Raw genomic sequence first — 18,341 nt, 5'->3', positions numbered from 1 at the left:
CTAACCAGTAGGGTATGAAAGTTCAGGAAAAAACAACAGTAGCAGGCGCCCTCTAATATAGCACAATAGCACTTAAATATTTAGAAAATTTATAAATTCACAGGGTAAGAGTCAATAGTCCTACCTGTGCTGAAGATGATCAGACCGGTATATTGATCGACAATTTTTTATTGATATTTCGAATTAAGCACTTTGACAACGCGTTTTGCGACATCAGTCACTTCCTCAGGTCAAATAAACGTGCTTCAGAAAATAGACAGGGATGGCACTCAGAAACATATACATATAACACTAATACATCATGCATATTGCATAAAATGCTAAAGTAATAAAAAAGAGATATAAAAATATATAAAAACATTGCATACAATATATATAATCGTACCATCAAATACTACATACATATAATATATAGAATGTCCAATTACGATAATTCTTATCTAAATTAAAATGTATATAAAATATACAGCTTTCTGTATATATATATACAATACAATAACATTTGTAAAGCGCTTTTCTCCCAGAGGACTCATATATATATGTATATACATATATATATATATATATATATATATATATATATATACTGTATATATATACATATATATACACATATATATATATATATATATATATATATATATATATATATAAACAGCACCTTTCTAATATACCTAATCTATTTACACGCAGGTAAAGTGATACGGTAATATTATTACCCACATAGGGATAGTTAGGATTACCATATGAAATATGTAAAGTTTTATAGCCTATTCTTGGTTGGGCCCAGACCTAATGAGGATGGACTATAGGATGGTATATAGAATAGACAAATGTTAAATGAGACGGAGTAATAAGTGTAGACAGTCCCCGGTGTTTTACCATAGGGAGTTAGCCTATGTGTGGGGTGGGGGACCCCTGCCATAAAGTGAATAGGAGGGTTGGTTAATATAGACTAGGCGTGGGGAGGACAAGTGGGGGGGGGGGGAGAGAGAGAGAGAGAGAGAGATATGAATTTCCTCTCCCTCAGGGTAGGCAACATGGAGGGAATTTAGACTTATGGGACGGGAGTAAGAAAAATGCAGCTTACCTCTAAGGCTATAACAGATGGCTGGGCGCCATCCGTATGCCTATAAATCTGTTCAGGCAGGGGTCCCCCACCCCACACATAGGCTAACTCCCCTATGGTAAAACACTGGGGACTGTCTACACTTTTTACTCCGTCTCATTTAACATTTGTCTATTCTATATACCATCCTATAGTCCATCCTCATTAGGTCTGGGCCCAACCAAGAATAGGCTATAAAACTTTACATATTTCATATGGTAATCCTAACTATCCCTATGTGGGTAATAATATTACCGTATCACTTTACCTGCGTGTAAATGGATTAGGTATATTAGAAAGGTGCTGTTTTTATATATATATATATATATATATATATATATATATATGTATATATATATATATATATGTATATATATACAGTATATATATATATATATATATATATATACAGAAAGCTGTATATTTTATATACATTTTAATTTAGATAAGAATTATCGTAATTGGACATTCTATATATATTATATGTATGTAGTATTTGATGGTACGATTATATATATTGTATGCAATGTTTTTTATATATTTTTATATCTCTTTTTTATTATTTTTGCATTTTATGCAATATGCATGATGTATTAGTGTTATATGTATATGTTTCTGAGTGCCATCCCTGTCTTTTTTCTGAAGCACGTTTATTTGACCTGAGGAAGCGACTGATGTCACGAAACGCGTTGTCAAAGTGCTTAATTCGAAATATCAATAAAAAATTGTCGATCGATATACCGGTCTGATCATCTTCAGCACAGGTAGGACTATTGACTCTTACCCTGTGAATTTATACATTTTCTAAATATTTAAGTGCTATTGTGCTATATTAGAGGGCGCCTCCTACTGATTCAAAATGACAGGCAGGCGTGTCAAAGTTTTTAGTTGTATCAAAAAGGCAACTTACATAACACTCTGACTTCCCACTTCCTTACCAACCCCCCCCCCCCCCCCAAAAAAAAACAAAAACAAATAAGCCCCAAAACACACACACATACACACAACTGCAGCAGTGTTACAGATGTGCCAGTGCTCACAACTTGACATCATAGTATATTAAAGTATACAGATTTCATAGTTTTCATTCAGGTTTTCAAACATTCAATGCATATTTTCATTAACGATAAAGAAAAACTAAGAGATTCCCTTTAAAAGGATCTCACTGATTGCTTATGCTAAATTCAGATCTGCGCCTTTACAATGCCATTGAAAATGAATGGTTATTATCAGTCTCTTCTTCACAAAGTACATGAAAAGAGCTCACTAAATCGCTGCATGTATATGCAGTAAGCTGAAAGAATATGTTTATCAAACACAGTAAAACACCATATAATAATGATACGGGGGTCGTCACTCGTCGCCCGGCGAGAACAATGCAGAGTGAACTGAAGTTGTCTTTGTCAAAGGACAGCTGCCAGGAAATGGCTGTTCAGATAGTTATCCTTTCAAAGCATCTGTCATCTTGGTCATACTGACAAGAAACAATTAATGCAGACCAAAGTGTTAATGTAACCTCCAGCTACTGAATGCTTCTCTAAACAGAATTCTCAGAAAACTCCACCACCACCATTACCTCTGGGAGCTTCGATTTCTATGGCAAGGAGAAAAGTAAGCTCACAGGCACAAAGGCTATATAACTAGTCACACACCATCAGCATCACCTAAACCGGGGGCAGGGAGAAGGGAATCAAGAAACAAGTTAGAACAGTAAAGTCAACCATTTAGAATGGGCATTGTCAGATTGGATGCAAAGACCAGTCAACAGGGTTGAATTACAAACAGAAAGAGCATCTAAGTTGCACTATGCTCACTTCAAATTTCTTATCAGGTGCAGTGAAATTTTATGTGAAAAACAAAAATAATTGGATAAGTTCGGTTTCCGCTACACGGTCTACACCAGGTCATTTAGGTGAAAAAATCAGTAAATGGTGCTGTGTTGTAATGCACACAAAATCACACACTGTGTGCACTGGTATGAGAAAAGCATACATGGTATCATGTGATAATGCATATATGGATGCATCTTATGGAATAAGATGCAAATTATATGCAAAACGATGTCTTTTTAAAATGGACCAGTGAAATGCAGCAGCAGCTGATGCATTAAATGTCCTGCCAACTAGGATAGTTCAGATCATAAGCTTTCCAGGGTGCTGAAACTGAAATCATTCAGGAATTAAATAATAATAAAATACATTGTGAGGATTTTCTTATGAGCTGTACTAGCCTAGCCCCAATCTATAGGGAAAAGAGAGGTGCACAAAACCTTCCCTGCAGCACCTACTTCTAGAGGACATGGCCGGCTGAGGAGCCTTGTAATAAGGTGCAATGGTTTATGGTGCTATCCAATTGCCCCAATACAGAAGAAATCAAAAGACCAAACACCTTGAATAATGTTTACTGAATGTGAAAACTCAAGCATGGACTGTAATAGTGAAGATACCTGTGGATTGGTCTGGCGATGCAAAATGGAAGAGTGATGTGTTCAAGATGAATTGTTAATAAAACTATGCTACGTATGCATTGTTGTTGCCTGTCCTTCCAGTGATACTATCCATTCCCAACCTCGCTTAATAATGTGTTTCCTGGAACTAAATACTATTGTCAAAATACTCTCCTGGTGCCCAACACCAAAAGACTCAGGTAGTTTGAAAGAAGTCAGTTAATGAAGCTCAGAAGAGGAGTTCCACAACATTTTTTTTTTTGTGACGATCGAAACTTAGATTGCACCACTAAATGTATAATCTTGGTGAAGGCTACCAGCTAGCACATGTGGTCTGCCTTTGTTCATATAGACAGCTGCTTCTTTCTGATGCAGCGTGGAATACTATATTCATTTGAATGGGATCACAGCTAAAAACCTGCTTTTAAGCTTCGGGAAACAACCTTTGTTGGTTTGATATCTGCATTTCCAAAACTAACATGAACTATGTTCCTGGAGTTGGGCTTTAACATCTTATTGGTTTTTGTTTTTTTAGTTTTTGTATTTATATTTAATGTAAAAATAAACACACATCAAGTTTATTAACAGAAAACATATTTCACTTACAACTACTATTAATCTAATACAATTTCAACCTTTCCAAAACTATAAAATGTCAGTAGGATGCTCATAGTTTCAAGTTGGTGCCAATTGTATGTTAAATGTGTGTGCGTTTATGCAATGTGGAATTAGACCATCAAAAACATCAGCCAGTGCCTTTGGTTGGTCCTATTCTAAGCAGCATAAATTTGCCTAATATTAACCCTTCCTTCAACTTAACATTACATCTATGATGATAATGCAACCTTACCACCACTAGTATTGTTGACATTTTAGGAGACAAGCACAGACTTTGTTTTGTTAATTGAAAGAAAACAAAAACAAATGTCTCTGTATTTTGATTAATTGTGATCGTCTAGATCAAGGACTTTTCTTTCAGTACACAATTTGCTTCAGGCTCTATAATCATTGTTTGGGCTCATTAAAGAATAAACACAAGTCTTGGGCAAGCACACAATGGCAAAAGATGACAAGATCTAAGACTGTCCAAAGGGTTTGCTTGTAATGTTTTCCACGTTTGTCCTTCTTTTATACTTGATGACACTTCGTCTTACAAAACAAAGTTTTTCAGAAGTGTGCCAGGTCTAGCTGGTGTCAATAAGACAGACTTTGCTATGTATTTATCATGGGTGGCTTAGACTTGTGGTTTCTTTGATAAACTTGAAATAGCTATAAACAGGAATTAATTTACTTTAATAGATAGCCAAAATAATATTTTGAGATCTTCTGGCTATTAATTAAAATCACAAAATCAGACAAAAGGTCAACAGAAGATTCAAAAGATATATGCCTTTCAACATTCAAAAAGAATATCTAAATATGAACAGAAAATACTAGACTATAAACTAAACTTGACTGCAAAATTTGTATTAAATTCAACTAAGTTATGTCTTGAAACAAGTTCTGTGAAACTGAAACTAATCTCTTTATAGGGTTGATGCACAAAATCACAGTAACATTGCTGTTCACAGACAGCACATGACAAAATTACCTTTACTATCTGCACTGAGCACCACAAGTTACTCTATTAGCGTGACCTGCTGTACTCTACTAGCGCAACCATTGCTATGGTACTGCACATTACTAGTGAGCATTACCATTAGTAGGATGTGTTACAGTAGCGCTAGTCGAATACTATAGGTTGTGCTAATAGAGTAGCTCGTGGTGCCCAGAGCCAATAGTAAGGGTAAGGGCCTATTTCCACTAGCTCTGCATCAGCTTTTCTGGATCCAGCTATTAAGGGCCCATTTCCATTACACGTGGTGCGATGCGGCTACATAGACGCATCGCACCATGGTGGAAATGACGCCAACGCACGGCAATAGAACAGTTTCCATTGCATGCTGGTTATGCGGAGCAATCCGAGAAGCATGCTCGCACAGTCGCACCCGCGTCCCATCTCCTCCTATGTACTTCCGCATCGGTAGATGCGGAAGTGACGCAAATGGGAGCGGAAGTTATGCATATCACATCCCTTTGGATCCAATCACCAGTGGAAACAGGCCCTAGATATTGCTGTGAGCTATCTGTGCACGGTAATATTACCATGATTTCATGCATCAACCACTATGAGAGGCCAGTCTAAAACATTGTCTGAATAACTCATAAGTTATAAGAGGTAGCCCTTTGTGAGAAAACGTAGGATAAACCATTGTCTGAAGTAGCTCGTTGCAAGAGAAGGGAACCAAACCATTGTTGTGAGATGGAAGGTTAAATATATTGTTTTATTTTAAACTATTTAAGAGTGGAATATTGCTTTTATCTTTGAAACAGACTGGGTTTCATGTCACTGTTCTTCTGTTAGGGGTACTGAATGAGTGCCAGAAAGGGTCAAAACAATAAGCATCAGGAGAGATTCAATTATCCTGTTCCTTCATTTCTAAAGCCTAGGACACACATAAGAGGACTGTCGTCCAGTAAGGATCAGAATCCCTACAGCGACATTGCGGGGCCACGGCTGTACATACAGAGGTGAACAACAGGTTATGTTGCTATTTGGTGGCAGAAGGGCAATTGTAGTGATGCATGAAGAGCATTACAGAGCGGGCAGGGTGAGCAGAGTGAATAATCCCCTGGTTGGTGGTAAACTTCCACCAGGGGGGTGAAGGTTAGATACCCCCAGGGGGCTTAAAGATGAACCAACAGTAAGTGTGGGGGGGGGGGTAAGGTTAGGCATCACAGGTGGTGTTAAGGTTCTGTGTGGCAGTAGGGAGAGGTTAGGTCATAGTAAGATATCAGTAAATATTACCGATATTTTACTATATAAATAAAGTAGTCGAATGTCTGTAAATTTATCAATATTCTACTGCCAGATATTTCCTGTGCCCTTTTTAACCAGCACCTTTATTAAATGTAAGCAAATCAGGAGCCATTGTACACATGCTAGAATCTCAGTAGAGGTGGTCATTATTGGCCTTGGCCAAGTTTAATCACCCTTGTACAATACTTTACTCTTCACAAATTGTTGTGACCACTTTAATTGTTTACAAACTGGGAAAAATGCTTTAGCAACAATTTACTTTTTTTTTTTTACCAAGTTTTCCCTTTGACAGAAAGCAGAAAAGCAAAAGAACTACAAAATAAAGTGTATACTTTCTGGTAATAACTAACAATATTTATTAAAATAAATCGGCATTTTTCACAATATTTGTCTTATAAGTGAGTCTAATCAATGAAATAGTTCTTATATGCTGAGTTTAGAAAAAAGAAAGATGAATAACTAAAGAATAAACGTATTCTTGGGATTGTTGGAGTTACAAATGGCAAAGCACAGCAGTGCTTAGTGACTACATTCGAACACAATGAACATGAAGAAAAATTTAGAAAATGTAATGTCTGGATACTGAGACCAAGTTTAGTTGGGATGAATATGAGATGTAAGCCGAAACATTGTTCCTGAATGTTTATTACTAAATGCATGGAGGATTTCCCCAGTATTACAAGCCTAAAGTCCTCTTTCATATGCCAGTGGGATGATTTGTAAGATGTAATCCATCACAGTCTGCACAGAGCCAAAGCTTTCTCTGGTGCTTAGTAAAGGAGAGAATCATTTCTAGTCCAGTAATGCTGACATGTTCCATTAATCCTACATCCACTGTTACACATAGGCCATGATTTGCATGTTATTCATGTATGTCAGTTGCTTGTCAGCAGCTACTTGTGGGCAACAACATAGTGCTACAAGTAAAATATATGTAAAACTAGCAGACCCAAGCCCGTTTAAAAACAGACTCTATAGTCTGTGTTTTTCGCCGCCGCCCGCCGCCGCATGTACTGTGCACACGCACCCGACATGCGCGCGCACGCCTGCCGCACACGCACAGGCACCTGCTGCACGTGCACCTGCCTGTGACACAGATGACCAGAGTTCAAATTTCGGCTCTTCCTGTTCAGTAAGTTACCACCTATTTTGTAAAGAGACCTTGGGCAAGACTCCCTAACAGTGCTACTGCCTAGTAAATGCACCCTAGTGGCTGCAGCTCTGCTGCTCTGAGTCTGTCAGGAGAGAAGCACAATATAAATGCTCTGTGTGTATATACATTAATTGTTGCCATCTGAAAAAGCCTCAAAGCATGGATTCCATGCTATTCCCAACTGCTGACAGCTAGAGTGCACATCATGGCTGCAATCTTTAGTTCTGCTCACTGACTGTTCCATTTTTTGCAGAGGAATTGGTGCATTGGTTGGAGACAGATATAGCTTGCCTTCCTACTACCTTCCTACTACTACCTAGCTACCTAACGAGGACTGGAGCCCATGCTTTGTGCTGTAAGCCCAATTGTCATGAAAGGTGGATGGGAATGTGGAGTGCTTTCACCAGTGGAACAACGCGTTTATTGAATAGGCATATGATGCCAGCCTAGATCTCTGGATAGAACTAAGGACTCAGTTTTCTAAAACAGAAGCAATGTACATTTCTTACTGTGCTTAAAATAAAAGGCCAATGAGGAGGCTACACATTTGAACTGTCTGATAGACATGCACCAAATGCCAGGACATTTCAGAAGTGCCATTTGATTTCATGAATTATACCTTCCTACATCTGACATCAGTAACACTAGTAGAAAAACAACAAATGAACCTATTAGATTGTCTTGGAAAATCAAACTAAACTAAGCACTATTTGATGCACCCTGATTAACAGTAATGTTTCTTCCTTTATCATCATGTAGGTAGTTGCTGTATTTCTTAAATTACTTGTTTCCATTCTCCAAAACTTAAAAAAAAAAATGTTGAACACATGGGGCTGGCCTATAGATTACAGTATTACCTCATCTAGACTGTATATTTGTAACGATCGGTGTCAGTACACAGAGAGAATCTGATTATTGGTGATCTGCAGTGTCACCAAGAATACAGATATATACCTGATTATTGATGATCTGCAGAATCACCAATAATACAAGTATAACTAACCTCTGGACACCTGATGAAGTGTAAGTGTTTGGTGCAACAGTATATGAGCCTGGATCACCTGAGGAGCAGGTGACCCTAGACCGTATAACAAGTATCCCCTAGTTAGGGTTGGAGATAACCAGAGAGCCAGTGATTCCCTGAACTGCTGGTAGTCAGACTCTACTGCAGTCCAAGGACTCCTATGGGATAGAGTCCCTAACTGGATTGCAGAGAGGTCCCTCTGAGGGGCAGAGAGGTCCCTCTGAGGGACAGGGAGTCCCTGCAACTCCTGGACACCCCATCGGGTGCGTGTCACAACTAGAAGGGTCGGCCAGGCCGGGTCGGCAACACACGAGCAGATAAGGTAAAGAGACAGAAGGCTGATTCGGTAACCAGGGACAGGCAGGGTTGGCAACAGGTAATCAGATATGCAAAGGTACCGAATCAGAGAGCAGGAGAAGGGTCAAGAGAGCAATAGGTCATAACAGATATCAAGCAGAGGCCTAGTCTAGAGTGTGAGGTCCGTGGTCTCAACACTCAGGTACTGGTCTAAAGAATAACACAGCAATGACACAGTATCCCTAATCTTGGGTGTGAAGTCCGTGGTCTCTACACCCTGGAACTGGTCTAAAGAATAACACAGCAATGACACAGTATCCCTAATCTTGGGTGTGAGCTCCGTGGTCTCTACACCCTGGAACAGGTCTAAAGTATAACACAGTAATAACACAGTAATCTGGCTAAGTGTGAATTCCCAGGTCCACCTGGTTCTAACACACTGAGGGATCTGACTATGGTCTGAGTGCTAACACCTAAGCATTTGCAACGGCAGACAACCAGCAACTGACAAGCAAGAAGTATATATAGCAGAGTGCTCCTCATCGCCGCCCAGTCCCATTCAGCCAATCACCTACTGCGCTGGGATCAGCTGATCGTCCTGATCAGCTGATCCTTCTCCTATTGGCTGTTAGCGCGCGCACGTAGCTCCCCATCTGAGTTCACTACTAGGCTCAGACAAACCAGACGCATGCTGCTGCGGAGAAACCGCCGGTCTAATTGCAGAACCAGCCGCCTCGCTGTCAGACCGCGCGGCGGTGTCTCCGCAATCCATTACGCGCTGGGATCAGCTGATCGTCCTGATCAGCTGATCCTTCTCCTATTGGCATAAAGGGCCTGCCTGTTAGCGCGCGCGCGTAGCTCTCCATCTGTGTGCACTACTAGGCTCAGACAAACCAGACGCATGCTGCTGCGGAGAAACCGCCGGTCTGAAAGCGGAACCAGCCGCCTCGCTGTCAGACCGCGCGGCGGTGTCTCCGCAATCCATTACAATATTGAAGTTCAGTATAGACTCTGTGGCTTAATCCTCTTGCCTGTACTGCAGAGGCAGCTTTAACCTATAAATCACTATATCACTATTTGGCTTCCAGGCTACCATGCAACAAGAAGCTATGTGTATTTTCCATTTTGGCTAGAGCGATCCTTTAAAAAAATGTATACCTTTGTAAAATCTGATCAGAGTAATTTTGATAAAGGATATAAAACTGTTTGTGTGCTGCAGTGGAAAACTAAGATTCAACTTGGACCAAGACATTATGTAACGCAGTAGTCAGGCAATCTGCAATTCAGCTGTCCTGTTATGTACAAATAAATTATAGAACATATTGTTCAGTGGTTTATGAACCATGTAATTTGAGGGGTCTCCAACCTAGCAATTTGGTAATATGAAATATTGAGATGTCTTTGTAATTGCACTGGTGAAACACTCCTAAGATTTAAGATATTAAACCACTCCATGGCAATTATCATTATTATTAAATGAATCATTTGAACACGGCCAAGAGTCGTTTTGGGTTTAGAAGACCAATGCGGATGTTGTTGTTTTTCATTGAACTTTTTCTACATTGGCCAAGAAAAGTCCTGTGTGTGGCATACAACATGCTATCAAGAGAAGCTAGGCATCCTGGTTTATTGTATTTGACTCTCTTCCATATGATGTAAAGAATAAAGCAAACAAAAAAAATCCATGGATAGTTACCAGGACAATGGGCCTAATGTCTTGAACTTTTACAAGGTAAAAATCGTATAAGAGTACAATATAACTGTTTTGTTTACATTTGAATATAGTCAGTTTGAGCACCAGTAATGAGTCAATGAAAACATATTTGTTTCTCTTGTTGCATTCCACAATTGCTCTACAATTTCTTTTGCTGGGAGCTGTAGATTTAAAAACATCAAAAGTAACTGCCAGTGTCGTAGCTAAGGAGCTATGGGCCCCGGTGCAAGTTTTACATGGGGCCCCCAAGCACTCTGTTCATAACAATTGATATGACACACCAAAACCTGCAAGGATTTCCACAGTGTCGGGGGTGCAAGGAGGGGATGGGGAAAAGTTTATTAATGATTACTACTATTTCAAGCATCTATAGAAATGATTATTACCAGCTAGGTACCTTTAATACACGGTGGTTAGATACATCAGGGTGTACAGTGGGGGTGAGGGAGGCCTGACAGCTGTTTCGCTTTAAACAAAGCTTCCCCAGAGGTCAATAGAAGGAACATTTTACTTCTATTGGCCTCTGAGGAAGCTTTGTTTAAAGTGAAACAGCTGTCAGGCCTCCCTCACCCCCACTGTACACTCTGATGTATCTAACCACCGTGGATTAAAGGCACCTTCTATTTTTGCTACAATTAGTGCCTCGCCTTTTCTATTTTTCTACATCTGCATGACTGCTTCTGAGTGCACAATTGGCTATGAAGTACGCAATCCGGTGAAGTCAGTGTCACCTTTGGCTCACATCTAGTGCCAGGCTATCTCTCCATTATATTGATTATTACCAGCACAGGACCAATAGAGAGCTAATATTGTGCTTGAGGGTGGGGCCCCTCTGGCCCTGATACGGTCACTACCTCTGCATCCCCTATTGCTATGCCACTGATAACTGCTGAAAGGGTCTCATTTATTCATGTCTAATGTCCAAGCATATAGGACATAGAGGGCCTAATCCAATTCCCTTTTTCTCCTGGGTGATATTTTCATACTATACATAAAATGCATTTTGAAGTCACCAGCAAGCAAGAAAATACTCGGAATCATTTTGACAGTACTTAGAGGTGCTAGCATATGTAGTGCATCACTGCTAAATCATACCTGAGCTTTGAATCCACACCACTGAAATACTAAGTTTGTTCAAAGGTGCTTGGATAGTTCCAGAATTACTCGCTCATGTTTCCCTAAACTATGTCCATGGTAATCTTTATTACACTATCATAGCACACACACTATATTTGTCATGTGACTTAGGGAAAGCCTTTGTAAGCCAGTGTACACAAATGCAATTGGGGTATTCACCCCCCCAATTCCTTCAGATTTCTACTATGCATGATAGTTTTGTCCTTTCGTCTGCTATGTCAGTTCACCTACACTGCTGAAGACTACATCTCCTACACTGTACAGGATCTTCCAGGAGGAGGGAAAGATACTGTATGGGCAGTTGTTCTTAAAGGGGCACTATGGTGAAAAATTGTAAAATTTAAAATATGTGCGAATATATACAAATAAGAAGTACAGTTTTTTCCAGAGTAAAATGAGCCATAAATTGGGGGGATTCTCAGGGATTTATTTATTTTCAAAAGCACTTAGTGAATGGCAGTTGCTCTGTCCAACTGTCAAAAAACTGTGTAGCGAGCAGGGAGGCTGACCAGCATAATTGTTTAAATCCTTTTTAGGGAATATCTTTATAAAGAATAAAAGCCTTGCTGAGAATCTCCTATGAAGAGATGGACTAGTCCAAAACCTGTCGCTTCTGTCAGATTTCTACTACCTACTGTAAGTGACAGCAACATAGGAGAAAAGTAATGTATGGCTCATTTTACTCTGGAAAAAAACATAATTCTTATTTGTCTATGTTTGCACATATTTAAAATTTTAAAATGTTTCGCCATAGTGCCCCTTTAAATCAAAGTAATGATTGAAGGCTAAAACTCAGTAGCAGTTTGTGAGTACTTAGACACTCATAGACAGCTGCAACAAGAAACATGAAGGTAGTTTTCAATCTTTAAAATTACATTTTAGGCATCTTATTACATTTATTTATGTCTGCTAAAGAATGTTTCACCTCTGTATGTTATTATACATAAGCTGTGTTTTTTACATTTTGTCAGTATATGCAGGAACTAAGGCCAATGAAGGATTATTATTAGCCGAAAGATCACTTTTTATTTATCCAACAGCCAACAAATTGTATCATCCTGATTAGGGATGGTCGGAAATGCCAATTTCCGATTCCGCGGTAAATCCGCATTCCGCCATTGCCAAATACCGATTCCGCTTTCCGCTACCAATTTCCGCATTCCGATGCGGAATTTCCGCCGGAAATCGCGGAAATTCCGCCCGACTTTAACATCGATTTTCTCAAAAACTATAAGGTCTTTTTGAAAACTTTTTTTTGCATCTTGTTCAGGAGATTCTGCTTAATAAACCCTGAAAATTTGGTGTTTCTAGGACTTACGGGGGCTTTGCTATTAACCACTAAAGTCGGCTGATTTTTACTGTAATGTAAATGCAGAAAATAGGCAGATGCGGATTTTCTGCATTTTACATTACAGTAAAAATCAGCCGAATTTAGCGGTTAATAGCACAGCCCCCGTAAGTCCTAGAAACACCAAATTTTCAGGGTTTATTAAGCAGAATCTCCTGAACAAGATGCAAAAAAAAGTTTTCAAAAAGACTTTATAGTTTTTGAGAAAATCGATGTTAAAGTCGGGCGGAATTTCCGCGATTTCCGGCGGAAATTTCCGCGATTTCCGGCGGAAATCCGCCTAACACACTTGCATTACCGATTTCCGTATTCCGATGCGGAAATGCAATTTCCGAGCGGAATTTCGGAAATTGCATTTCCGTGGAATCCGAATGAGCATCCCTAATCCTGATTCAAAACTTCTTGCTTTTACTGATGGCTAACACGGTACAACACTCTACTGCTTCTAAAATTACATTTCAAATGGATTTGGGCAATGATTATAGAAGTTTACAGCTGTGTCTTTTTTTTTTTTTTTTCCACATCTCCAAAACCTTCATTTTAATACACCTATGCTTACTAATTAACTGGGAAGTGTGGAAGGGGGTGCTTATCTGAACACTGAAACAGGTCTTCATTTCAAATCACTAGATTCAGCACTTAAGTTTTAAGGGTAATCTGGAAGTCATGTGAAAAGCAACACCGTATCATCTACGCCAGGTGCTTGCCTGTCCCATGTGCTAGCTGATTGGGCAGCCCTAAGTGAACTCAATGTAGGCTCCCTTTAAAATGGCATTGCAATCTCACAGATGCATACTTTTCACACAAATGCATTCACCTCCATGAGGCATAAGAAAAAAAAATGTTTGCATAAGAGGAAAAATAATTGTGCATAAATGCATCAAAGTCTATAGGCAGAGTGCATCTCAAAACCTTTGGAGCCAGAGCTTTCTGTTATGCTGCCCCTACCCTTTAGAATTCCCTCCCACACCCAGTAAACACTGTTTAGCCTGGCATTTGTAGACTTGGAAAATTCTTCCTCTGTACCACAATTTACCAATCAACCAATTACTGGTTTGAGCCACGCTTATGCACTACAGGAGCAGAGCGCTTTACAAATGTTGTTTGTTGTTGTTGCTTCTATGGTAGGTGTGATTGTATCACATGGCCAGCAATGTCACTGAGGCTAGTATGCTACCACTGGGTAGGAGTAAATGTAGAACATGCCCAGCAAAGAGAGCAAGGCTGGTATGCTATGGGCCATATTTTAGGTCACATATTAGGTCACATGAAAAGGGGAAAAAAATTGAAAAATACTTACAATAAAACATATGCCAGAAGAACTTGTTGAATAGAGGTTATGCATTACAAAATAACTTCCCCATAAATGTGGTCTGAATTTATACTAGTTTATGGTAATACCTAGTTCTAGAGGCATTCACAATATTTATAAAGCAATTACTTACTTTGCTTCAAAGATTTACCAATTAAAACATCACTGTTTACACAAAGTATACAACAAACATGTAAATTAAACATATATAGCAATATATTATAGACAGTACCTGCCACCACCGGAGATTTTCGATCATCAAGTAACTGGATGGCTGTACTAGCTGTCACCACGGTACTCCTGTTTACGCTGCCTAGAATGTGAAGCATATAAAGTTCAGAACATTGGCTAAAGCAATGGCTTCTACTGTGTTAGACATTTGAAACAAACAAAAAATCTGAAAGTTAATGGAAGAGGTCAAAAGGCAATGGCAAACATAACAAACACACTTTAGTCTATGTTTCAAATTTTAAACTTTGCATTGTGGAAAGGGTTTGGAAACACTTTTGTGTTATTGTTGCTCTCTGGATCTCCATTTTTCTTGCTACCTCTCCAGATAAAAAATAAGATAGCAACATTAAGGCTACTGTTGCCTTGCGATAGAATTGCAGTGCAAAAGTGGTGTGAATGTGCATTGTTTGTTAAAAGTGCAAAACAATGCATACATACAGGGAAGTATACAGTACGCTGAAAGTATGCTTCACTGAAACTGTAAATTTGCACCTTCTCCAGTTAACTGTTCTGTGGGAACTTGCCACACTGCTGATGTGCTGATGTGAATGTACCATAGAAATAAAATTATATCATGTTGTAATTTGATTATATTGTCTGTTGTCATGGAACACAACCAACACAGAGCCTTAACATTTCATGTAGAATAAAATTAATTAAAATCGTTAAAAAGGGGGAAGTTGGTGGACTCACCTCCCTTCTGAAAAAAAAGGCCAGACAACGGGCAGGTTACTTACAGTCTAAAGTAACATTTATTAATAACTCCAAAGGTGCAACGCGTTTCACGGGTAACAGTCCCGCTTCTTCAGGCAAATGATTTTTGGAGGGTGCTGGGGAAGGGAAACAAAAGGAAAAAAGGGGATTGCCAGAGGAACGCAAATGCCAGGCACCCGAAGGTGCACCACAGATCTACAGCAATATGACGTGCAATCATACATCTAGCAGTACAATATGCATACATAATGAACTGAGAATGTGTGCAAGTAGCATGAATAAAGTGACAGTGCACATATCCATAGTATAAAGGCAAAGTTGGAATCATTCCTATTAAAATGTTAAGACAATATTAAAGTGAGCTTAAAATAGGGACCATTATGAAAATGCAAAATGTTTATTTTTAAATAGGTGGGTAAAACAGTGTATTATGAAGCTAACAGACTGAAAATACATTCTACATTTTACAACATAATGTTTTTTCATTTGCCGATAATCACTACCATCAAATCTATGGTACCGCTATGGGCAGCTCATTTGCACCCTCATATGCCAATCTATCCATGGACCTCCTGGAACATCTTAAATGTTCTCAGACACATCCATTCCATTTAGCAACAACATTGTTTTATATAAAAGATACATCGATGACTTGATTTTTATTTGGAAGGGTGACCACTCCCTCATTCCCACATTTCTTACCTTCCTAAACGATAACCCAGCTGGTCTGACCTTCACTTATCAACATTACCCCACCACCATTGATTTTCTTGATCTGATTTTATTCATTGACACTAATCACATCAAAACTAAGACACATTTCAAAAAAGTTGACTAACAATTACATTCATTTTAATAGCCATCATCATCGACCCTGGACAACCAATACTCCCTGTAGCCAGTACTGTAGCATTTTCCACAATTGCACCGACTTTTCCGACTATCAATCCCAATCAGATATCCTTACCAAAAAGTTTGTAGAACGTGGCTACCCAAAAAAAAAACTGATAAAAGACGCCAAATGGAAGGCCACCATCACTAACACCAATAATACTGCTCCTTCCTCATCTACTCCTTTCCCTAGCTTCATCACTGGATTCAGTAAACATCACAAACAGATCAGATCCATATTACAAAACAGATGGGAGATTCTGACACAGGATCCTCACCTCAAACCTACCATACCTGAAACTCCCTTGCTCACATTCAGAAGGGGCCCTAATCTCAAAAGTCTCTTGGCCCCTAGCAAATTATGCAATTCTATCCTTAATTCCACAGAAACCACCTCAATCTCTAACCCTGGGTCATTTCCCAGCGGCAACTCCAGATGCACCGCCTGTCGCTTCATCAACACCACCGATTCCTTTTCATCAAATACCACCCAAATTCAGTACGCTATCAAACAACATATCACTTGTTCCACCAAAAACGTCATCTATTTGATCTCCTGTTCATGCAATCTGCAATATGTGGGACGTACCACTCAACTTGTCCGAAACAGAATAGGACAACACAAGCGCAATATATAAAAAAATTATCCACTTCATAGCATTTCCCGTCACTTCGTTTCCACCCACAATTGCAATCCACAAACACTCAAATTCACACTCATTGAATCCATCCCACCGCACAATGCTTTTGAGGTCCTGAGGAATAAAGAAATGTTCTGGATACACATTCTCAAAACACTAACGCCCGAAGGTCTAAATGAACAATTAGAAAAAGTCTTTTGAATCATACTTTTTGAATATATTTTAAATGGTCCTCTCTTTTATTCGTACCCATTATACTTTTGTTGTACCCATCATTTATTGATTTTATCAGTCAATATGTGTCTTCGTCAATTTTTATGCTTCATACAAATTTGTGTAACTATGCATAATTTTGTATCCATACCCCTACTATTTCAGCATACTGTTTTCTTTCATTTTGAACCATTAACCCCAGCGGGAGTGAACATCTCCAGCACATCTTGAATCCAATATTCTGCATAGTGTGGCATGAACACATTTTTGACTTATTTTCTTTTTATGTATTTTTTATGTATTCCACATGCAATTTTTATTTAACCTTCCTACATTTTCTTTCTCTAGCCTCCGTTCCCCATATCCCTATAAGAAACACCACACCTGCTGCTCCTATCCAAGTTAGATGGCCACCTCCAATCCCATTCGCTTTCCACTATCCACCACAAACCCATACAGGGTATACTATTAAAGTCCAGCACATGGTTGCATATGCACATGCCTATTCCCTTTGTTTACATCCCTATTCCCTTTGTTTATATCTTTACCCTTTTTTCCCCTGTCTCTCCCCCCCCCCCCCCCTGGCATCGCACACATGTCTTGCATCTTATTTCACACTGGTCCCTGGTCAGTCCCGCCCACCTAGATTTCCCTTTCCATCCCCGCAATTCCTTTGCCCTCAGCCCCAACGTCTGCCCCAGTTTCTTATTTGGTTCGGGATTATGCTTCTCATTGCACGCATGCGCATGCGTCCCTATTGTTGGGTGAATGCCACGTTATTGCTGCATCACATACTACCCCCTCATCATTACGGTGCAACGTTTGCGTCGCACCACTTAACCACCATACGTCATAAGCATGCGACCTTATTGTTGCTCCCACCTTCCACCACACGCTTCGTGCGTACCCAGTCATTTATAGACCCGAGACAGGGCGCCCCACACCTTACAGAGATGCTTTATCTAGTTCATGACCTGACTGTGATAAGTGGATTATTTTTTCACCTACAAACACTCCTGTTTCTCAGAATGTATTTTCAGTCTGTTAGCTTCATAATACACTGTTTTACCCACCTATTTAAAACGAAATATTTAGCATTTTCATAATGGTCCCTATTTTAAGCTCACTTTAATACTGTCTTAACATTTTAATAGGAATGATTCCAACTTTGCCTTTATACTATGGATATGTGCACAGTCACTTTATACATGCTACTTGCACACGTCTCAGTTAATTATGTATGCATATTGTG

At 39.3% G+C, this 18,341-nt stretch overlaps 1 protein-coding gene across 4 annotated transcripts in view; it reads right to left on the bottom strand.

Moving 5' to 3' along the window:
* Positions 1-18,341, bottom strand: part of CACNA2D3 (calcium voltage-gated channel auxiliary subunit alpha2delta 3) — a 1,137,695-nt gene that overhangs the window by 568,075 nt on the left and 551,279 nt on the right. For all 4 annotated transcript variants that reach the window (XM_068253668.1, XM_068253670.1, XM_068253669.1 and 1 more), the window contains one exon: positions 14,632-14,712. In XM_068253668.1, the coding sequence (XP_068109769.1) occupies positions 14,632-14,712 (81 nt within the window). The remainder of the gene's footprint in view (positions 1-14,631; positions 14,713-18,341) is intronic.

Source organism: Hyperolius riggenbachi, chromosome 9 (assembly GCF_040937935.1).
Source record: "Hyperolius riggenbachi isolate aHypRig1 chromosome 9, aHypRig1.pri, whole genome shotgun sequence".
In the NCBI taxonomy this organism is placed as follows: domain Eukaryota; kingdom Metazoa; phylum Chordata; class Amphibia; order Anura; family Hyperoliidae; genus Hyperolius; species Hyperolius riggenbachi.
This window is presented reverse-complemented; position numbering and strand designations above follow the sequence as displayed.